The following is a 23,927-nucleotide window of genomic DNA, read 5'->3' as shown; positions in this document are numbered from 1 at the left end:
AATCATGACTTTATGGACTAAAAACTATGTGTTTTTAAAATATATTATATATAAAAGCAAATGCATACTTTTCTTCACATACTTAAAATGGAAACAACTGTCAGCTAGCAAAAAAGTCATCTTGTGACCATGTTATTAGGGAGATATATTTCGCAGTTGTGACACCAAAGTTGCAAAACATCCAAGGTTAAAACTTTTGCAACCTTTTAACCAATATAATTGTATTGTGTACAGAAAATTAAAATATATGGTTGGCTGAGCTACCAACGATATTAAATCTCATCTACAATGAGCTGTTTAAAACGGTCCTAAATTAAAAAATAAAAAAAATCAAATAAAAAAAAATCAAATGAGGCAGTCAGCATTAGCACATTCTGTCATGTTGCAATCAGATTTTAAGTCTTACTTGGCTCACAAATTCCAGACTGACATGTTTTGGAAGTGTCTATACAGGTGTTTATACTGCTTTCATCATTCTGTTTTCTGAGCACTCAAGCATTCAGACCCAGTGACGAAAATGCCTCACATTGTTCTGCCGAGCTGACAGTTCCACTAAAGGAGCTATGCCAAGCTCTTTGGCCAGAGACAGAATTGCCATAACAAGATCTTGGGGCTTCAAGAGGGGAAAAGAGAAATCACAAAATAATCGCCCAGGAAAAGTATGGAGGAAATTTAAAAATTCTGTCCAGTGTGTCTCAAACAAAACTACAAAGAACAATGTAGTGCTTTAATTTTATTTTCGTAAGAGGAAATTCAGAAATTTTAGTGGGAAAATTTTATCTTCAAGTTTATTTGTAATCCAATTAGTATCATCATTGAAATTCCTAAGTCTCCTAATTTCATCAAAATTTAGTTTAGATTCTATTTTTTCTTTTCTGAAGGCCTCTCCCCTTCCTCCGATAGCGTTTGGGTCTCTGCTTGTGTGTCCCTTTTTGTTCTCATTTCCACCTTCCCTTAAGAATACTCTGTATCACTCTTCTTGCATATATTTATCCTAACAGCACTGGCAATAATAACAGCATAATGAAACAGATACAGACTTAGGCCCCGATTCTCCAAACACTTGTGCACATGCTTAGCTTTATGCTAAGTTGTCCCTTCAAATTTAAATTGACTGACGAATACCTACCTTTTGGCTCTTGAACAATGAGGTGGGTGCACTCATTCATCTTGAGCTGCCCTGTGTATTGACCACCATGCTCAGTAGTGAGACGCTGCACCTCCTTCCTGTCCACACTGCTTAAGCCAGTTACACAGATTGTACAGCCACGAAACAAAGGACAAATGAAGTTTTCCATGCTTATATCTGTGTATCTAATCATACTGCAGGAGAAAAAAAGAAAGAAAATAAGACAGATCTTTTTCCAACACAACTCCAAAGGAATAAGTATAGTCTAGAACCAATACAAGATTTAATATATCCTAATAGAAAAAGTGGTTCTTTTACCCTTGTTGGGACTTATCCCACAATGCTTTTATCCAAGTAGGAAGCAATATGGGTTTCTTCAGAGCAGCAGCCACTAAATATTTCTTGCTGCCAACTTCTCCAGCTATAAGATGAGTTACTGATGCATTGAGATCTCTGTACACACGGCCACCCATCATCTGTACATACTTATGAACTTCTTCCTAAAGAGCAAAAAAAACAAAACAAAAACCCGCAAATAAAGATAAAGTAGTCAAACAACAAAAAGTAGATTTTAATATTGCTTATTTTTTTTTTTTAAAAAAAGATTACTCCATGTCCTATGATTTCTCCTGGAACTTAACTTTATGGCACCTTTAAAACAGAAAAATGTCTTTTGTCTACATAGAAATGAACAATTTTGAAGGAATCCCTTTAAAAACTGTAAAATAGTGGATACCAGGGGATTGCGCCCTCCAGAACACATTTACAATACAGATTAAATAAGGAAAAATGCCTGTGTTCTGTTTACTACCCAGGAATCCACATCACATACTATTACTAGACAGAAACAGTCACTTAAGAAAAAATGTTGTCGTTTTTATTGAGTAAATTTATAAATAGCTTATAAAGGGTTAACAAATGAGTAATAGATGCCATAAGCATGATATAGAATGAACACCATGTGTGATACATGGCTATAACCTAGGGCTGTCAATCAATTAAAAAATTAATTGTGATTAATTGTGCAATTAAAAAATTAATCGCAATTAATTGTGTGATTAATCACACTGTTAATACCATTTATTTAAATATTTTGGATGTTTTCTACATTTTCAAATACATTGATTTCAATTACAACACAGAATACAAAGTGTACAGTGCTCACCTTGTATTTATTTTTTATTACAAATATTTGCATTGAAAAAAACAAAAGAAATAGTATTTTTCAATTCATTTAATACAAATACTGTAGTGCAATCTCTTTATCATTAAAACAGGTTTCAGAGTAGTAGCCGTGTTAGTCTATATCAGCAAAAACAATGAGGAGTCCTTGTGGCACCTTACAGACTAATAAATTTACTTGGGCATAAGCTTTCATGGGCTAAAACCCATTTCATCAGATGCATGGAGTGAAAAATACAGTAAGCAATATATATATTACAGCACATGAAAAGATGGGAGTTGCCTTACCAAGTTGGGGGTCAGTGCTAACGAGGACAATTCTATCAAGGTGGAAGTGGCCTATTCTCATCAGTTGACAAGAAGGGGTGAATATCAACAGAGGGAAAATTACTTTTTGTAGTCCTAATGAGGCCAATTCAATCAAGATGGACATTACCCATTCCCAACAGGTGACAAGAAGGTGTGTTAAACATTCCTATGCCCCTTCATGCTTCGGCCACCATTCCAGAGGACATGCTTCCATACTGATGATGCTCGTTAAAAAAATGTGTTAATTAAATTTGTGACTGAACTCCTTGGGGGAGAATTGTATGTAACCTGTTCCGTTTTACCCACATTCTGCCATATATCTCATGTTATAGCAGTTGCGGAGGATGACTCAGCACACGTTTGTTTTAAGAACACTTTCACTGAAGATTTGACAAAACATAAAGAAGGCACCAATGTGAGATTTCTAAAAATAGCTACAGCACTTGACCCAAGGTTTAAGAATCTGAAGTGCCATCCAAAATCTGAGAGGGACGAGGAGTGGCACATGGTTTCAGAAGTCTTAAAAGAGCAACACTCAGATGCTGAAACTACAGAACTCAAACCACCAAAAAAGAAAATCAACCTTCTGCTGGGGGCATGTGACTCAGATGATGAAAATGAACATGTGTTGGTCCACTCTGCTTTGGACCGTTATCGAGCATGGACACATCCTCTGGAATGGTGGATGAAGCATGACGGGACATATGAATCTTTAGTGCATCTGGCATGTAAATACCTTGTGATGCCGGCTACAACAGTGCCACGTGAACGCCTGTTCTCACTTTTAGGTAACATTGTAAACAAGAAGTGGGCAGCTTTATCTCCTGCAAATTTTAACCACACTTGTTTGCCTGAGAGATTGGCTGAAGTAGGACTGAGTGGACTTGTAGGCTCTAAATTTTACATTGTTTTGTTTTTGAGTGCAGTTATGTAACAAAAAAAAATCTACATATGTAAGTTACACTTTCACGATAAAGAGACTGTATGAGGCGAATTGACAAATACTATTTCTTTTGTTTATCATATTTACAGTGCAAATGTTTGTAATAAAAATAATAATATAAAGTGAGCACTGTACGCGTTGTATTCTGTGTTGCAGTAGAAATAAATATATTTGAAAATGTAGAAAAACTTCCAAAACCATTTAATAAATTTCAATTGGTATTCTATTGTTTAACAGTGCAATTAATTGCGATTAACTTTTTTGAGTTAATTGCATGAGTTAACTGCAATTAATTGACAGCCTTACTATAAGCACATCAGTAGAAGTTGTTATAGGTGATTATAAGACACTTACTAACCTGGACTCTAATTGATTAACTAGACAAACATCTATTCATAATTTATTAAGCCTTTATAAATGAAACCTTAATATACAGTGTGATCAAAATGTTCAATATTTAACAGATATTGAGAGTAGCCTGAGTATTAAATTTTTAATTACTTTATAGTTTGATATAAACTGTAACACATTATATGGTCTGTGACATCTTAGCCGTAGATAGCTAGCTGGACAATCCATCTAGATCTCAAGTCAGTTCATGAATGCTGTTAATTATAAATTATTCCTATGCCCCCTCAAACAACCAATGAAGTATTTTTTTCTACATACTACTTGTATAACACAGATCTGAGGTTTCTGCTGATCTCTTTGATAACATCATTCTTTAAACAAAGTAATCAACTGAAAAAAAGTTAAATGCATCCAAACACCCAAAGTAAAACTGCAGATATTTTCTTCATCTAAAATATTAGAATGGGAACTTTAACTCATTCAAAGGGCCAAAAATTATTCAGATGGAAAAAATAAGCGTCACATCATCATCATTTAAAAATAACTCTTTCTATATATATTTGAATTGTATTCCTGACTTAAAAGTTTTCAGTAAGTGAAAAATGCATTTACAAAGAAGTAACCAATAAATCTTTTTACTGCTGTATCTGGAAGTAAACTTCACAAAAATCTAGCTGAACAATTATTCTTCCATTATATATTGTAATAAATTACCCTAGTTTCTTTTTCAAGACTAGTACAGGATATTGTTATATCAGCCATGGCCATATTATGAACAGGGTATTCGGCTCTCGGGACACATCGCTGGTGCTGCATACAAAATATGACTACCTGTGGTCCAACGATCCTACAGCCAAGCTGCAACAAAAATAAAACAAAAAGATCAAAGAGGATTAATATGGAAGGAAGGGTGACACTTTTCTCACAAAAAGGGGATCTTGTCAAAAAACCTATCTTGGGGAATATCCAACACCCCATCCCAGCAACACAAAGCGGTTGAAACTGACCAACCGATTGGCTGGGGATTGCTCAAACATAGGGAAATCCTCACATGGAATAGAGCTGGCCCCAACATAGGTAACAGAGGAAATGTCTGGAGCGCCACTGATCTCTGGCTATGCTGTCCTTTGCTACTGCAACTTCTCAGAGATCACTGCAACCATGCCATTTTCCCAGACTGCTCTATGACTGGGAGAAACAAAAAAGGTGGTCACAGGTCCTGTAGAAGCACAGGCCATTGAGACTGAAGGATTGAATCCCTTGTCTTGCCTTACCTTTTATGCTATTCCTACCCTTTGCAATTTTCCCACTGAAACTCTGTTTAACAGCATATTACATATATTCACTGTGTACATTACAAGCCAGTATATAGAATTCAGAAAGAGAAAATGTGTAGGATCATGTATATGAGCATTCCTTAGAAAGGAATAGGACACTTATAACTAATCTAGTGGGTAGCAAACCTTTTTGAGGTGACTAAAAACAATGCCACTAAAAGGGTCACAGATGTAAAGGGATTTGTCATTCTCTTTTATATTGAGTGCTGGCACTTCTTCAAGGATCTGGAGATATTCTTCTGACTGAAATTCTTTTATGGACTGCAAGAAAACATGAAACAACAACATACTTAAATTCCTTTCCCTTTGTTAGACAATTCTTTTAAATGAATCCTACAGCAACTGCAAAAGCATATCCAGTTGAAATTACTTATAGCAAAATTACTATACAAGAATCGATTTGTAGTGAAGTTGAACAAAAATATCAAATTATTTCAATCCACTGCAATGTACAGTGTACAAATTTTCATCTATTGGACCTCATCTGTGCTGAGAGCCTTCTAACTCTCACTGACTTCCCAGGGGAGAATGACTTGACACCCTCCTCAATGAAGCTATAGTAGCGTGGATGAGGAATCTGAACCCTCAGGATTGCAGCTCACGCTGTTCTGGAACCTGTTGAGTGCCCTCTACAACCACTGTATGATCGGGATGATCATTCAAATGCTAGTTACCAAGGCACAGCATTTAATCCCTTCAATAAATTAATTCAAACCCTGTGGGACAATTTGCTCCTTGGAGAGGTCAAGGTTCTTAATTAGGTTATACAATCTATCTTCAATTATTTAAAAAAAACACTTCACGGTAGTAAGCACTATGCCAGGCAGCAACTGTTTGCAGGGTTGGGCCAAAAGTTTTGAGTGCTTCAGCACCTTTCCAGAGGGACACCGCACCTTATAGGATTGGGGCCACAGGGAAATCAGTTTCACAAAACAATGATTTCACTATATGAATTTTCCACTGTATTAAGAAGTGAAACTAACCCACTATAAATTAGTAAAAATATATAACAAAGAAAATGTTGACCTTCGCTGTAGAAAAAAAGTTAAACAAGGCAACTGTATTATCTAACATTAAATGCCTTCATCTTACAGAAACAATATATTTTATTTACAGATATATGCATTAATAGGCTACAAATAACCATGAAAATAATTAAATGGAAAACTAAATTCAGAAAAAAGCAGCTGATAGTGGTACCAAAAGTGCTTACCTCAAGAGCTTTAAAAAAATATTCTGAGTTTCCAGAAGACTTTATAAATTTAACAAAAAATGGTTCCTTGTCACTTTTCATCCTTTAACTAATGGATGAAACAAAAAAAAAGTGTTGAAGTACCAGTTTTCAGAATAACTTCGTTATGTATTCAAGACCTGCATTAATGAGATGTACCTAACTTATTTTTCCACATAAATTATTGCTTTTTCGGACTTTTTTGAACAAATCTATCCAAACATTATAAAGAATTCACCCCCTGGAAATGTCAGTGCTTCTAATTTGCTCATATACTGCCCCAATATCTGTAGTATGTAGAGGATCAATATATCTCAGAGATCATTCTCTCTGATGCAGAAACGGAGTAGGGGGGGTGGAGATCAGGTACCTGTTGGCTTAGTTCTCCCTCCCTGTACTGCCTGGAGAGTGCGCCGGGGCTACGAGGAACTGTACTGGGTAGGCCTAAGCACAACATCCTCCACATCAGCTATGCTGAGCTCAGGGCAGAGAGAGAACACAGTCCCGGGCTGCGTTATCTTTCCATGGACCTTCTTTACCCGGGGAGTCCCTTATCAGTATGTCACCCCTGGGCTTTCCCACGGGACACTGTGATCGGGTCCTAGAAGTGCTGAACTTCTCACGGAAGCTTCGTTCAACACAATACAACCTAAAACATCGATGTAAATGTTTTTCCCCAGGAAAACCCCGGGCTGCACTAGCGAAGCAAATCACACTGCACGCAGCGTTCCTCAGCTGCTGACAGCCCGACCTGGGGCCGAAACGCGCCCTACCGTTGCTTTCCGAGCTGGCTCTCCCCCAGCCCAGCCCAGCCCAGCCCAGCCGCACGAGAGGGACGCTGGCGGGGGGAGGGGGAGCAGGTGCAGCAGAGGGGGAGCCGAGCCGAGCCGAGCCCCGGCGGGGTGCCAGGGAAGTGGGCGGGGCCGCTGCGAGGCGAGCGCCTCCCTCCGCGCGACACCTTCACGAAAACTCCGCGGGGGAGGCGCGGTTCACTCGCGTGCGCAACGAACACACGCGCTGGGGCACGTCACACGCGTCGCGATTCTCGCGCCGGCCACGCGCCCTCGCAGGTCGGTCACCTCAGACCCCTCCCGCCGGGTAGTGCTGGGTCCTGCCGGGCGATGCCCCGGCGGGGCATCCCTGCGCTCAGGGCTCCCTGCCCACAAGCGGCGGCGATCCCCCGGACCAGCCCTGACCGTGGAGGAAAGGGCCGAGCCGACTGGGTTCGCCGCCAGCCCGGAAGAGTCAGGGGCCCCTGGTGAGCGGGAGGGTCAGCCCGGGGCGAGAGGAAGGGCTGGGGCGGCTAGAGGGGAGAGTGGGTTCGGGGAAGGAGGGGGGAAACTGAGGTTATGGAAGAAGCGGCCTCTCACCCACCGGAGTGGGCTCGCTCCCGCAGGTACTGCTTCTCCAGCCGGTAACTGAAGGCGGGCGGGAAGAGAGCTAGAGCCACACTGCGCAGGCGCGCCAGGAGACGCTACGAGGCGCAGGCGCACGCTCATCCCTAGCACGTGATCAAGTCCCGCCGGACGGGAGCCGCTCTCGGAAGGCAAGCCGGTGCGCGTTTAACTCCCTCGCATAGAGCCCGAGCGCGCGCTTCTCGACTTCGGCCCGCGCGAGTGGTTCTCTGCCGCTGGCTGCCCGTTCTTCTCCCAGCGCTTGCGTCACTAGCCTCCGCCTGCGCTTTGCCGCGTGACTGAGCCGCCGGAGGTGCGGCGCGGCGCCCCCGGATGCCTTCCTGCCGCTTCTACGCCTGCTCCGGCCTCGGCTCCCGCGCGCCCCGCGGCGCGTGCTGGGTGCAGTGGGGAGCCGCCCCTCGGGGCGTCAGCGCCTGGCTGCCTCGCGTCCCCGCTCAAGCCAGCCCGCTGGCGCCCTGCCTCGTGCCCGGCTCTTGTCGTGCCCGGCTGGGCGACCCTGAGGTCTTGAGATGCCAGCGGGGGGCTGGGCGCCTCCCGCAGCGGGAGGCTTGTGGGATTGGCGATGCTCTTATCCCACCCCCAGTACAGCGCGGGTGGGTCTCTCCTGAGGGACGCTGTCCCCACCCTCCCCGCGGGGCAGCTGTGCCCCTTCAGCCGCCCCATTCAGGACAGGAAGTTAGGGGGGTGAACGCTTAGGGCCTGTCTACCCTGGGAGCTCTCACCTTATCTGAGCTGGGCGCTGAAAGGACAGTCTGCTGAGCTCCCCCTTTGGTGAATCTGGGCGAGGTGGGGACGGTGCTTGTTCCAGTTCCAGTCCCACTCCCAGTGAAGATGTAGCGCACAATCCTTTTTCCCCCTCCCTGGGAGAAGCGACTAGATTGGGGGTTCTCAAGCTCTTTCTTTCTGAGGCTACCCCCAATGTCTATACAAACTTCACAGACTGCCTGTGCCACAACAACTGTGTTTCTCCATATACAAACCAGGGCCAGTGTTAAGAGGTAGAAAGCAGGGCAATTGCCCAGGGCCCCATGCCATAAGGAGCACCGCAAAGGTAAGTTACTCAGGCTATGGCTTCAGCCCTGGGTGCTGGAGCTCAGGTCCCTGGGCTGCAGTTCTGCCTGGCGGGGCTTCAGCTTTCTGCCCTGGGCCCGAGTGAGTCTAATCCATGAAACCTGCTTGTGGCCCCCAGATCTCTGGTTGAGAACCAGTGGACTAGATGATTTGTTAACATTGTTATGGTTCCTAAAGGCTCCCAAGAGTTTCACAAATTACCTACAGCACCACTGAGTTGCCACTGCTGGTTGGATAGCAATAGCCAAACCGCACAGCTGTGGGGAAAACTTGGTCAATGGCAGCAGGGCAAGCTCCTATTTTTATAAAATGCTGTGCAATCTGTACATGCAAAGCCAATAAGCTCATTTTTATAATAGGTTTCATCTGTCTCTAGATACTAGTCTCTCTGATGCTCTCCAAAGTCTTGCCATTCTCCTTACGGTTGCCTGATATCCTATAACAATCACTCTGAGGATCCCGAGACAGCGGTATTAGACTTCTGGGAGAAAAGTTCAATGCTCTGTTATTTATTTATTTTTTAAATACTGTTAAGAATTTTATATCCTTTCAACAGGTTTGGTTTAAATAGACAAAATGTGGCCACATGGTGGCACTGTAAACTCAGTATTTGGAATGGCTAAGACCTAGGCAAAAGTAGCAATGTAAAATAGCAATTAGAACCTAGAGTTCTTCCCCCTATAATAGTAAGATAGCAAACTACCCTTGATTTTAGCCAGAAAGAGTAGAAGATATTTTTAATGTAAGTAAGGAATAAGTTTAGAAGATTCATTTTATTAATATCTAGCATTAGCCCTGTTTAGGAGATCTTAGGTATTGTTCACACTTTTTAAGTGAAGCATTTGAGCATAAAGAAAAGGAGTACTTGTGGCACCTTAGAGACTAACCAATTTATTTGAGCATGAGCTTTCGTGAGCTACAGCTGAGCTCACGAAAGCTCATGCTCAAATAAATTGGTTAGTCTCTAAGGTGCCACAAGTACTCCTTTTCTTTTTGCGAATACAGACTAACACGGCTGTTCCTCTGAAACCTGTCATTTGAGCATGTTCAGCTTCCACAGAAGACAACAATTCAGCACCATGCAGAATAGGACCATTAATGAGTGAGGAGCTGTTAAGTCTGAATAGGTTGTTTGCCTTGATGTTGACACTAATTATATTTGATGTGTGAGAAAGTGTTTGGTCACACACTGTCAGAAGCTAATCTTCCTGTGGCAGTGATATCACGTAGCAGAGGGCTCTTTAATCCATCAGACAGAGGCTTAAGATCCACTGGCTAGAAGCTTGTCACCACTATTGATCCATGATGGTGGAATGGATTTGACCTAGAACTGAAAGGCTCTATATCCAGTTACTAATGCTCAGAACCATCTACTTACCCTGTGCTGTCTGCTCACTCGATATTGCAACATGCTGTGTGGAAGAGTATCTTTGCCATCCCTCCCCCATTCTTTGAGAACACACACTTTCTTCTGCAAGAAACCAAAACCAGAGAATTCAACCAACTTTAATGAATTGCAAACACAAACATACTATGTCATAGTATGAGTTATTTTGTTTCTGGATCCCTTAGTTATATATATCAAGAGTGCCATCTAGTAGCAGAGACTCCACCATTTCTGCATCTCTGCTGTTCTCCATTTAATATGGCTCACTATATATATCCAATGGGTAAATGGGACCTGGCTGGTCCCAAGTTTTCAAAGCAAGCTCCAGTTCCACTGAAGTAACAGGTCCCTTAAGAAGAGGCTGTAGTCCCATCAGGTTACTTGTTTCCGTAAGTCCAAATGCTGTCCTTTACTACAGCTCACTAGGCCCTCCAAATATTTCTTCTCCAGAAAAGATCCATGCTGTAAGTGAAATTCCTCCTAGATACAAGGGCCCCTTTTAAGTCTCCCTTACTGAGCTTCAGCTGTGTGCTCTTCCCTACATGATTGAGATCTTGCACAAGAGTGGTAGGGCTTTTATCTCCCTTTGCAGGGAGAGGGTTAATCTTTTCTGACTGGAGAGTCAGACCACACACTTCACACTCACAATATGTGTGTGATTCATAAAAACATTAGTGGAAGTTCTCAGCTCTTGTTGAAAAGTGACTAAATCATAAAGGGGCTTTTTTATTTAAGTTAAAAAAACCAAAACCTTGCAAGCTGGTTACTATATGCAGGAAAGTACCTCCTTGAAAGAGAATTTGTCCTTCCAAAGCTTCATCAGTTGACATGAAAATGATCTTTTTTCTATTGAAATTAATTTATCACTAATCACTTTTTCAGGATACAATCTGGTAAAAATTCATATAAAAAATTCCAAAAGATGGCTCATGCATAATGTGTGAAAAGAAAGTAAAAAGCAAAACCTAATGAATTAGAAAAGAGTTCCAGTTTGCCCATACTTACTTTATGGATGTAGCCCAACAGTAATGTAATAATATACCGAAACTGAGAATAAGTTGAAAGAAGTGGTTGGATAAGCAAGGATTTCCTTATTTCATTTCCTGATTTCAAATGCACTTGATAATTTGAAACATCTTTAATACATTTCCTGTACCACTTTCCGATCAAAGTATTATTCTAAGGCAGGGGTTCTCAAAGTGGGGGTTGGGACCTGTCGGGGTCATGAGGTTATTACAGGGGGAGTCGCAAGCTGTCAGCCTCCACCCCAAACCCCGCTTTGTCTCCAGCATTTATGATGGTGTAAAATTTATAAAAACGTGTTTTTAATTTATATAGGGAATCACACTCAGATGCTTGCTATGTGAAAGGGGTCACCGGTACAAAAGTTTGAGAACCACTGTTCTAAGGGCTTTATAGAAACATAAGAAAACCGGAATTGCCATACTAGATCAGAAGAGTGGTCGATCTAGTCCAGAATCCTTTCTCTGACAGTGGCCAAAACCAGATATTTCAAAGGAAGTGCAAGAAACCCCAGAGAGGGTGTCCCTGATCCATCAAAACACTAAAGCATGATTTCATGCACATGAGCACCCACATGCTTCAAGTTATGTATCTGTTTAAGTGCTTTGCTGGACCTAAATTTTATGGAGTAGCCTGCTTATATTCTGCTATCAATCTCATCAAAACTCTCATTACAAACTTTAGGAGTTTTAGATACAAAATAATGGCTGGATAATGTCCTACTACTATACCAATAAAAATGCTTAACAACCAAAAATAAAAGCAGAAGCAACTAGAAATGCTGGAGTTTCTTTTTCCAAATATATGACATTTTTTAGGATCTCAATTTCAAGATTTTGTATTACAGATGTCAATTTAACATAATTAACGCTGATATAGCACCAGGCTTGTGTGGGATGAAATACATTTGAGTATAAATGGGTGGCATATCTCATACTAAGATATGAGAGGTAGTTCAAGAGGATGTGTCTCCACTTCTGACCTAATTTCATGTTCTAAATTATACTTTCTCTGAAGAGGTACATTGGAAGTTTATTCATGAGCCCAAAGACTTAGTGTAAAGAACAAATTCACAAACTTTTCCAGGGTCAAGTTGACCAAAACATGGCATATCTATTGTATTTTCTAAAAAAGGGGTGAACCTTTAGTCTAAATTTATATATCCAAGTAAGTAGTTAGGTATGCATACCCCCTTTTAAAATATACAAATACACATTTGTATAAACAAATGCCGTTTCTTTCTGGAGAAAACTCCTGTGCATCTAAAATGTGTAGGTACCCCTTCAGTTGCCTCTTTAAAGCCAAGTATTCAAAGCGTTTTGGTCCTTTGCACAACTGTTTCCACAAAAGTGAATGTAACTTTTTTACTTAGATACCCGTCACAATGCAGCTGAGAATTCCTGCTCCCCCGTAGATGGGGTGTATGTAGAACTAACTCGGTCAGGTGCCTCAGCATAGAGAACTGGGCAATATTTATACAAATGGATTGCAATGTGGTTTCGGAAAAAGGTATAAAGATATTTCCTAAACTTTTCACCAGCGAAAGCATAGATCATGGGGTTGATACAACAGTGGATCATTGCAGTCGCTTCTGTCACTTGGATTGCTACCTCTAGCTGACTGCTGTTCTCACAGTTATTTAGGGAAAATGAATCTTGAAAAGTGTACATGAGAACAACGATGTTGTATGGTGCCCAGAAGAGAAAATAAACAATCATTATGATAAAAATAAGCCTGACTGCCTTATGTTTTTTCTCATTCCTACATCTCAGTAATGTCTTTATAATCTCGGCATAGCAAAAGATCATAATGACCAGTGGAATGACAAGTCCCAGGATGTTCATCTTTAAAGTCTGGAATTGCTTCCATTTACTTTCCTGTCCCAATGGATAATGAGGGCTACATGTAAAATGATATGACTCCCTTTTAGCTTTGTGAAATATAAATCCTGGCAGAGAGGCTAATATTGCAACACCCCAAATGACAACACTTGTGATGATGCCATAGGTAACTGTCCTAGCCTTTAAAGCAAACACTGCATGGACAATGGCCAGATATCTATCTACTGTCAAAAGTATTATGAAAAAAATTCCACTGTAGAAGCCAGCATAATAGATCCCTGAAAGAATTTTACACATTGCATTTCCAAAATCCCACTCATGTGCTGCATAGTAAGCCCAAAATGGCAGGGAAAGAATAAAAAGCAAATCGGAAATTGCCAGATTCAGCAGATAGATGTCAGTCATGCTTCTCAGCCTCTTGTATTTTATCAGGATCAGCACAACTAGCGCATTGCCCACCAGGCCAAATATCAGCACCAAGGAGTACAGCGGTGGCAGAAACTGGGATGCAAATTTTTTGACATCAGCTTTTTGGCATGGTTCTGAGCCAGTATAATAATCATAGGTTGTCATGTCAGTTTCGTTATCCATCTTGTTCTGTCCTGGATGAAGAAAGAGATGGTAGAAACTAAAGAGATGGACTAAAACTCAGACGAAGATTGGAATTTTACCACAAACAATAATTTTGGTGGCTGGTGATGACCCCCATATTTCAGCTGCCTAACATTTCCAATTATAAAAGATTATTGCAATTTTTTTTTTGAGAAGCTCTGAGATTTCCATTATTTGCACAAGGCCTTTGAAATGCAGTGGGGAGAAAGCCTTAGGGCTAGAGGAGCGCCTTTTCTTTTTCCCCATGAAATTCTGTTTATGTTTTGCTGTGTTATGACATAAAAATACAAAAGTGTCACAGCCCACTATTACTGAAAAATTTCCTACTTTCTCAAGTTTACAATATAATTATAAAATAAATCAATTGGAATATAAATATTGTACTTACTTTTCAGTGTATAGTACATAGAGCAGTATAAACAAGTCATTGTCTGTATGAAATTTCAATTTGTACTGTCTTCGCTAGTGTATTTTATGTAGCCTGTTGTAAAACTAGGCAAATATCTAGATGAGTTGATGTACCCCCTGGAAGACCTCTGCATATCCCCAGGGCAACATGTACACCTGGTTGAGAACAACTGTCCTAAAGCACCATGCTTACACTGCTGCCTAAGCAGCAGCAGCAGCCACTGCACTGGTAGTGCTTAGGAGCTGTTGGAACAGTTGCGGTGCAGAAGGAGAGAGAGTCAGGTCAGCTTCCCACTAACCACACACCCAGACCTAGCATGTAGCCACAGCAACCTGTTCCCCCCAGCTTCCCCCTGGAAGAACCACATGGGAGAGAAATTCCCCTACCTCTTGGGAGGATGTGGGCAAAGATGCAGTCCAGGCTCCCCTGAGCCACTCTTGAGATACAGGTGTCCACATACACGTGTGTGTGCTCTGAGATGATAGCTTTCTCCTGCTGGTAGTTACTGTAGCTCAAATGGTTGATAACTCTATGCTTATGCCAAAGTTTAAGAATTCAAACCCTGCTGAGTACACATGAAAGAAGGATTATTAGAGTTGTACATAATTTGTTTTCTTCTAAAATGAAAAATACATAAAAACACTAAGTTAATAGAAAATTATTTAGGTTGCAAAGTCAAGTACTCAAAAGTTAGGAAATGCCAGATTTACTGTTGCCTGTGGCACCTTAATTCTGTCCACTTGTGCACATACACTGTGATACAATATTTAATTACATGATCCCCACTCATTTTTCCCACAGGATCTTTTCCACAGTCAGTGCACAAGATGGATGCACAAGGGGGCAGAATTAAAGTTGCATAGGCAACCATAATGCAGGCATTTCCTATATTTTGATTTTGCAACCTAAATAACATTCTTTTAGCCTTGTTCGTGTGTACACAACATTTGTAGGAAGAGACATGCAGTCTGGTCAGTCTCATCTTTTTATTTCCTTGACAGTAAACAGTATATGATTATACCTGTATCATATAAATATGTAAAATATAATGTTGATCAGACTTATGAAAATACTCTGAGTTAGTTGTTGAAAACTTTAAATATTGCTGATTAATGACTGCAAGTCTACAGATGCATGAACTACACATGCTTGTGGGCCAGATCCTTAGGTGGTGAAAGTTCACCTAACTTCATTGAAGTCAATGGAGCTATACCAATTTATGTCAACTGAGGATCTGGCCCTTAATGTACAGTATTATATGTTATTTTTATCTAGATGGAGATATCTTGCAGTAAAGGGTTAAAATTATTACTGCCCATTAAGAAGCAAGCTGGTCTTAAAAAGCAGGTAACTGAGAGACCTGATCAGAATTTAAGGTGTCATTGTCTTTAAGAGACAGGGTTGCTTTTCAATGAAATAGTTGCCTTGTTTTAGTTGCTGTGTCTCAACTTGGTGCCAACTGGCAGAGGGCACAGGGGATACTCAGTTTTCCAGGGATCCCCTGCATCAGATATATGCATAATAATTCCCCCAACAATCAGGGGCACTGGAATACTTTTAATAGTGGGGGTGCTGAAAGCTGTTTTTACTTTTTACCTCATGCCCCCCTTACCCCTGTCCATGTCCCCCGCAACCTCCAGAGCTGGGACCAGGAGCAGAACTGTGTCTCTGGGAGAGGGGGGAACTCAGATGGGGTAAGGAGGCCAAGGCTGGGGCCACAGCTGGGGGCGGGTGCGGGACCAGGAGTGAAGCCCTGGGAACGGAGCCCTGGGAACAGGGGGGTCGGGCATGGAGCCCCGGGAACAGGAGGCAGGGCCAGGAGTGGCATGGGTCCAGTGGCTGGGGAGAGGGGTCCGGGGCTGGCGCTCCAGAGCAGAGCTCCAGTGCAGGGCTAGGAGTGGGGCCGCAGGTGCCAGGCATGGAGCCCCAGGCGTGGGGCCAGGTGCAGAGCCCTGGGCATGGGGCCAGCAGCCAGGGAGCAGGTCCCATGGCGGGGACCAGAGTCCTGAGTGCAGGGCCGGCGAGTGAAGTCCTGAGAGCAGGGTTAGGAGCGGGGCGCTGGGCTTGGGGCCGGGACCAGGGCCCGTGGCGCAGAGCCCTAGGTATGGGACCAGCAGCTGGGGAGTGGGGCTGGCAGCCGGGACCCTGCATAAAACCTGGGGGTGCTGCAGCAACCCCTGCATCCCTAGTTCCTGCACCTATACAAACAATGGCATGTGAGGTCTCTACTGAGAGCCAGTAGCCCACAGGTCATCATAATCACTGAAAAATGTATGTACAGATAATATTTAAGGACATTATGTATCTAAAAGTTCATAAGGACTTGGGATTAGGGTGGGTCACCAGGAGGTGACATACCTCAGGAATATTCCTTTCAAGCAGGAGGTAACAGACACTTCTCTCTCTATCTGGTCATGGGTGTACTTGGCATTGTAGGCCTTTCAACAGATGCCTGTTGGCCTACTGAGCCAAATGCTAGTCAAGAGATTGTGAAATTTTTAAGAGAGGAAATGTACAGGAAGAAATAAACAGCAGCAGAGGATCATCTTTATGAGAAAAGACAATGGATTGGTAGGGTACATCTGGGGATGCGGACATACACTGGAATCTTTCCCTGAGGAGGCAAGCTGACAGCATGACTTGTCTCATGAATGGACAATCACAGCCAAGCCTGGCTGTAAAAGACTGGAAGGACTTTGGGTGAGCATTGCTGATAAGACAGGAGAGTATCTAGATAAGTAAGTCTAGGTTCTAGAATGCGTGTGTGATTTTATTTTATTTGCAACCATGTGTTTCCAAAACTTCCACTTGCTATCGTTTGAATCTCTATGCTTTGTTAAATAAAGTTTTATGTGTTTTCACTATAAACATCTCTAAGTGCTGTGTGTTCAATGGAGTGGTGACGAGAACACTCCAGGGAGATGCTTGGAGGGCTCAGGGGTTGGAGTATGCCAATCACTAACCTGGAGTGAGAGAGAAGAGCCTGCGTAAGGCTGAAGGGGAGTGTTTGTGTTGTCCGTGGCCAATGGAGTGAGGGAACTGACCAACGGCAGGAACAGAAAAGCCTTCCTCATGCTAGAGGAAGTGCCTCATGACCCCGGGTACCACTGGGAAGTGTCACAGTTCCTTCATATCAGTTTTCTTTTTTGTATTGTCAAATAACTATAGAGATAGGGGCACCAGCCCAATATGCCCCATTTGCATAATTCCCTTAAACACGTGGTCGAAGTATGGCCAAGGGTAAGAGTAGTAACAAATTATGTGGCATTTGAAGTGCTGGGAGCAGAATTAACAGCAGGGAGTTAGGCTGTGTACACACTACAACTTAAGCTGGTGTAAGTTATGTTGCTCAGGGGTGTGAATGATCCATCCCCCTCAGCGATGTAAGTTACACTAACCTAAGCACCAGTGTGGAGTGTGGACAGAGCTATGGTGACAGGAGAGCTTATCCCACCAACATAGCAACCGCCGCTCGTGGGGGCTGGAGTAATTAAGTCAACAGGAGAGCTCCCTCCCATTGGTTTAGAGCAGGGGTTCTCAACCTTTTTCTTTCTGATGCTTCCCAAACTTGCTATAAAACCTCCATGCCCATCTGTGCCACAATAACTGGTTTTCTGCATATAAAAGCCAGGGCCGGTGTTAGGGTGCAGGAACCAGGGCAATTGCCTGGGGCCCCACACCACAGGGGCCTCCATGACGCTACGTTGCTCAGGCTTCAGCTTCAACCCCGGGGGCAGGGTTCAGGGACCTGGGATACAGCCCCAGGCAGTGGGACTTCAGCTTTCTGTCCTGGGCCCCAGCAAGTTTAATGCTGGCCCTGCTTGGAGGCCACGCTAAACCTGCTCGAGGCCCCCTAGGGGGTCCCAGACTCCTGATTGAAAACTACTGGTTGAGAGCATCCGCACTCGCAGTGCTGCAATGACTCAGCTGTACTGGTGTAAGCTCTGTGGCGTGGCCATTGCCTTAGAACAGTGGTTTTCAAACTTTTTTTCTGGGGATCCAGTTGAAGAAAATTGTTGATGCCCGCGACTGAAAGGAGCTGGGGATGAGGGGTTTGGGGTGTGGGAGGGGCTCAGGCTGGGGCAGGGGGTTGGGGTGCGGGAGGGGGTCAGGGCTCTGGACTGGGGGTGCAGGCTCTGGGGTAGGGCCAGGGATGAGGGGTTTGGAGTGCAGAAAGGGGTTCTGGGTTTGGGGGGGCTCAGGGCTGGGGCAGGGGGTTGGGGGCAGGAGGGGGTCAGGGCTCTGGGGCTGGGGATGAGGGGTTTGGGATGCAGGAAGGGGTTCCAGGTTTGCGGGGGGCTCAGGGCTGTGGCAGGGAACTGGGGCACGGGGTTGGGGTGCGAACTTACCTCTGGCAGCTCCCGGTCAGTGGCGCAGCCGGGGTGCACCACGGACCACGCTGTGCCTCGGAAGCTGCCAACAGTGGGTCTGGCTCTTAGGCAGAGGTGCACAGCACGGCCCCCCCAGTTCCCATTGGTGGTTGCTGGCCAATGGGAGTGCAGAGCTGGTGCTCAGGGTGGGGGCAGCATGCGGAGCCTGGTGCCCCCCCGCCTAGAAGCCGGACCCACTGCTGGCCGCTTCCAGAGCACAGCGTGGTGTCGGAAAAGGTAGGCCCTTATCTGCCTTAGCTGGGCAGCACCGCTGACGGGACTTTTAACATCCCAGTCGATGGTGCTGACCAGAGCAAGGCGACCCAGCACCTTACATGCTGTGACCCAGTAGTGGGTCGCGACCCACGGATTGAAAAACACTGCCTTGGAAAAGAGACCTGAAAAAGATTTTGCAAGGAACAAACCTGCAGCAACTAAGCGGACATGGATTTTTGTTCATGGAAGCATAAGCCTTTGCCCTCTGTGAGGATGTATGGCTGAACTATGCTGCAATATGACAGGTTTCAGAGTAACAGCCGTGTTAGTCTGTATTCGCAAAAAGAAAAGGAGTACTTGTGGCACCTTAGAGACTAACCAATTTATTTGAGCATGAGCTTTCATGAGCTACAGCTCACTTCATCGGATGCATACCATGGAATAGAATCTGCATAAGGATCTTGTTGGTCTGCAGGAACTCTGATCCTGACATTTTAGGATCATAGTGATAGGGACATGGGCCTATGGATGGCCATTAAGAAAGGTAGCATCATGCACAATGGGGAACAAGTTGATTTTTTTTTTTGGACATTAGCCCCCTTTAACCTATTTTGTCTCTTTGTTTATCTGACTGGACCATTCTACTTTTATTAAGACCTTGTTAAACTACTTGTGGAAAGTTATCATAATCACATGCATAGCAATACATCTGAGTTCTATTGAAAACTAAATAGGCCAAAATTTCAAAAGTTACTAGTGATTTTGGGTGCTTCAATTTTTGTGTGTCAAATCTGAGTCACCTTTAAAGATGCCTGATTTTCAGAAAGTCCTGCACATTCTCCCCATGAGACAGTTGTTCCACAGCTGTGTTGACTCTACAGTCATTGTGAAAGTAAAAATGTGAGTTTGTTATGGCTCAGCTACACTGGTAGCAAATGAGTTTAAAGATTGTTTTTTTATATAGTCACTTTTACCGGTACTTTAAGACAAGAAGCTTCTCCAAAAAGTAGCCAATAACCTTTTCCCTCCATAACTTATTTTTTCTATTTGGTTTGGTTTGCCTGCACATTCACTTGCAGAATTGGGGCCGTTCTTTGTATCTGTGGCCTGAACAACTTAAGAAATTGAATTGGTTTCAAGAACTTCAATAAGGAGAATAAGCCACTCCCAATATGTCTTCTGCTCATGACCAACATAACTCTCCTTAACCAGGTGCAGCAATCACCAGGGAGAGAGGAGTTTAGATAAGTTGCTGGTGTTTAGGGAATAAAATGGCAGTCCTGCTCAGCAGAATGGAGCATTTCAAAAGCAGGTGCTGTGGAATGGGTGATGGAATTTGAGACTGGTTAGAAATAGTGGACATGCATCTTTATCCTAAGCTTGTACTGATAAGCCAATAGAGGTGTGACAAATACCTGATTTGGAACTGATTTGTACAAGAGTGTGGCCATTTTGATAGACTGATACAGTACAAATCTGATTCTGAAATGTAGGATTTTATATTTGTATTAGAGGTTATAATTAATAATGTAGTATGTATTAATGTATGATTTGATTTCATCCTGCCACCCCCTTTTTGAATAGCAGAAAGGAATGACCCTCTGGGATATTGGTAGAAACGCATCAGACAGGCTGCCTGTGTCTGAACTAATGTTAAAGCAGGAACAGACCAGAACAGTCCTTATGGATGATTATGGTCACCTTTTGTTTTAGGAAAAGTTTTCATTACAGTATTTGCTATAAGGTCTTGTTTCTTATCTGCATTGCAAATGAAGTTGTGTGAGGTTCCTTTGTAATCCCTTTAGTAACCATATAACCCTTTCTAAAATGTAATCCTGTCTGAAATTCTCTGTAAAATTGTTTGGTGTGAGTAAAGGATGTGTGCATGGTTAAGGATGAGTGTGAAAGCCATCACAAATGTCCAGATGGTCAAGAAGACGTGAGAGACTTGGAGAGACAGCAGGAAATAATCAGAAAATATCCATTGTATCTGATGCTAAAACGAGTTAGCAGCATTGACAACTGAGGCAGAGGTGAGGCAAACACCCCCGAAGGTGAGACAGCAAATAAGAGGTAACAGCAGAAAACCCCAAAATTAACACCACTTAAGGACTAACGATAACACAATAACATTGCAAAATCCATAGACTAAAGTGGAAATTTACAAGTATAAAGCTGGGGTATTTTGCCATAGAACTCTGGGTTCAGTCCTGCAAAGCCTCAGAGGATCAGATCACAACTGACAGAGCCCAGTTCCTCACTTGTGCTCAATCTAACTGGCCATTAGATTGACTCGAGCTACGACAGACTGGTAACTATAAAGACCGTCTGCAGGACTTGTGTGTGTGTGTGTTGTGTAATAGAATGTATATGATAACAGTTGTATTTTCAATAAACGCGGCATATTGCCCTTTTCCCTGAAAAAGATCCCATGTGCTTCTTATAAGCATAACAACTTTCCTCCCTCCACTCTGTCTCTGGATCGTGAGAACATCACCATGGTGCTTGTCTTCTTCCACCCACCCTGTCCTCAGGGCCTAAATCCTGTTATCTCTCCCTTCTTTCTGATTGGTTCCAGTAAAATCCTCCTACTAGCTCCTTTCCTTGCTTCAGAAGCCTCTCTCCACAGTATCTGAATCTGAGATTAGTATCTATCCATCAGATACTGATAACTACCATTGGGTGCCTACCAATTTTAAAAGAGCAGGATTAGCAAATCCCTATATGCAGTATCCCATGAAGCAATTTCTTCCACTCTTTTAGGAAACTGTTATCCAGTGCCTAAGACACTTGACTAGGAGTCAGATGACCTGGGTTTTATTTCTAGCTCTACTACTGACCAGCTGTTTGATTTTAGGCAAGTCATTTCACCTCTTTGTGCATCAGTTTCCCCATCTATAAAAGAGAGATGAAGATACCCATCCTTTTGGGAAAAAATGCTATATGACCTACGGATGAAAAGCACTACAATATGGGGGTAAGTGTAGTCATGACCACAGAGTACGATTTCTTCCCAGAAATCTGCGATCAGCCTATCAAAAATTCTGTTTGTCTGGTGCAAGTTAACCCAATCTTTATTGCTTTTGAGTTAAAAAGCCTCCCATGCCTTAAGCATACACAAAAATCAGCAAAGCCAGATATTACTGTTTCACAGAAATGTTCAGATCATTTTTTGAAAAAAAAAATGGCAAAAATTAAAACATTAAAATGTTAGACTGCGGAATAAAACTTCACAATAAACAGCTAAATTACACGGGACTTCCTGTAGAAATACATATTGAATATAAATAGGTCACATCACACACAGTGTTTAAATTACAACACCAGTGTTTCAGCAGTCATTCTGAGATAGGTGTAAATATGCCTTAGCCAGATAGATTCTCCTCTCTTCTGGACAGAAGGGGGATCATCTTTTAATATGCAATGGTAAACTGATACTTAGGAATGCAATTTCCATTAATTATGACAGGAGTTGTGCACTTGGCATCTTGGAGTCAGGAGTGAATCCTGAAATCTTTATTAAAGCAAAACTGATTTCATATCACTGTGAAGGACTGCAAAATCAGACCATTTGTCTGGTGTGCTGAAAAGATGATATATTCCAGATTAGGTCTGAAGGATTTTATGTTTAATGTGCTCACATTCTCAGATTTCAAACCAATATTTTCCCAGTATCGGAGCAGTTCCTCAGCTTATATGAATTCGTGTAGCTCCACTGACTTCAGTGATACTACACTAGTTTATACCAGTTGCAAATCTGGTCCATTATTGTGTTTTCAAAACAGATTTTTCTTCTTGCTACAACTGGTATAAAAGTTTTGACAGAAAAATCTTTCCTGTTTAATTCAATTGTTATAGAGGTATCTTATTCCATTGCAATCTCATCCAATACAGTCCCTGGAAATTTGCCTCATTGTTTATCTGGTTTCCCTTCTGAACACTTCTAATGGTTACATCCTTTTAAAATAGTTCATTCTAGTGCATTCCCCCTGCCCTTCTCAATTGTTATTTTTATAGGTGAATCCACTAACAAATGACTCAGCAGATTATTTTCTGTGTTTACAGATATAGGCATTTGTGTTACCTCTTAATCTACATAAGCAACTAATAAATGTATATATACTAAAAACAGATGAAAGATGACTTACCAGATATCTAAGAAGTGCCACTGATGTCTTAATCATTTAGACTGGCTGCACTGCATAACTCAGTTTTGCACATAACAAACACAGGGCAGGCATACACCCCTTCCTGTGTGAAGAAGGATACAATATTCATACGTTTAGCAGACTTTGAGTGAACAAGAAATCATTGTCACTTAAGTAGTTCTTCTTTTCTATAAAGGACTTTCAAATGCTCCTATAAAAAGTGCGTTAAAGCACAGATGTATAGATTTTGAAATCCTAGTGGCAGGACTTAGGTTTCACAATCCAAACCTATAATTATAGAAAGAATTTGGTTTTGTTTGTAACCCACTCTTAACATTGCAGCATGTAGTGGTGTGAAAAAGGGAAGAAACCGTTAGAAGGATACATAATTTCTTCTTTTTCATTTGGGGGACTCTCTGTGCCACACTTGCCAGAGGCAGGAATGATGTCCTGAAATTGGGTGTGGAAGCACTAGGTGTGCTCATTAGCTCTTTGAAGTTACTTTGGTGATTTCCATTGTGGGCAAACAGATTGGCAGGACACACCCAGAGTCTCTTTCTAAGAGTGGGATCAATGGGAACTCATGGGGAATGGGAGGGGTTTATAAATAGAGGGAGCCATAATACTCTTCCTTCCTGGTGCAATCAATCTCTTCTTGAACTTACCCCATGTACCCATACAATAAACCCCCTTACTATAATCAAACTTACCATTAGCAATTATCTTTAACATATTCACAAACAATCATAGGCAATTCCAAATCTGTCAGGTGTGAATGAGTTTTTCCTGAGTATGGGAAGGACTTTGTTTTTCAAGATGAAAAAGTAGGAAAGATGAAAGAAAAGGGGCTTGTCTCTTTCTAGAAACATAGGAATTGCCAGCCTGGATCAGACCCATGGTCTGTCTAGTCAAGTATCCTGTCTCCAGTAGTGGCCAGCACCGACTGCTTCAGA

The 23,927-nt window shown here is 42.5% G+C and overlaps 2 protein-coding genes across 7 annotated transcripts in view; both read right to left on the bottom strand.

Moving 5' to 3' along the window:
• Positions 1 to 8,235, bottom strand: part of TOPBP1 (DNA topoisomerase II binding protein 1) — a 46,427-nt gene extending 38,192 nt beyond the window's left edge. The window contains exons 1-6 of one of the 6 annotated variants that reach the window (XM_075125688.1): positions 7,853 to 8,235; positions 6,465 to 6,552; positions 5,378 to 5,512; positions 4,629 to 4,772; positions 1,448 to 1,629; positions 1,130 to 1,323 (exon numbers count right to left, since the gene is read on the bottom strand). In XM_075125688.1, coding sequence (XP_074981789.1) covers positions 1,130 to 1,323; positions 1,448 to 1,629; positions 4,629 to 4,772; positions 5,378 to 5,512; positions 6,465 to 6,545 — 736 coding nt within the window. In that variant the 5' untranslated portion in view covers positions 6,546 to 6,552; positions 7,853 to 8,235. Of the gene's footprint in view, positions 1 to 1,129; positions 1,324 to 1,447; positions 1,630 to 4,628; positions 4,773 to 5,377; positions 5,513 to 6,464; positions 6,623 to 7,255; positions 7,403 to 7,852 lie in introns of those variants that run through there. The other 5 variants (XM_075125689.1, XM_048838773.2, XM_048838775.2 and 2 more) reach the window with 5 other exon arrangements.
• A 2,224-nt stretch (positions 8,236 to 10,459) lies between these two features.
• Positions 10,460 to 14,803, bottom strand: LOC125631713 (C-C chemokine receptor type 5). The gene is made up of 2 exons (XM_048838806.2): positions 14,627 to 14,803; positions 10,460 to 13,821 (listed from the first exon to the last, which is right to left on the bottom strand). Exon 2 carries the CDS (start codon positions 13,808 to 13,810, stop codon positions 12,758 to 12,760), a length of 1,053 nt encoding a protein of 350 aa, XP_048694763.1. The 5' UTR covers positions 13,811 to 13,821; positions 14,627 to 14,803; the 3' UTR covers positions 10,460 to 12,757.
• Positions 14,804 to 23,927: the final 9,124 nt, after the last annotated feature.

This window comes from Caretta caretta, chromosome 2 (assembly GCF_965140235.1).
Source record: "Caretta caretta isolate rCarCar2 chromosome 2, rCarCar1.hap1, whole genome shotgun sequence".
Classification (NCBI taxonomy): Eukaryota; Metazoa; Chordata; order Testudines; family Cheloniidae; genus Caretta; species Caretta caretta.
The sequence above is the reverse complement of the archived record's forward strand: the minus strand, read 5'-3'. Positions and strand labels throughout refer to the sequence as shown.

Coding starts and splice junctions, on each gene's coding strand:
- LOC125631713 (XM_048838806.2), bottom strand. CDS start 13,810: ATGGATAACGAAACTGACATGACAACCTATGATTATTATACTGGCTCA.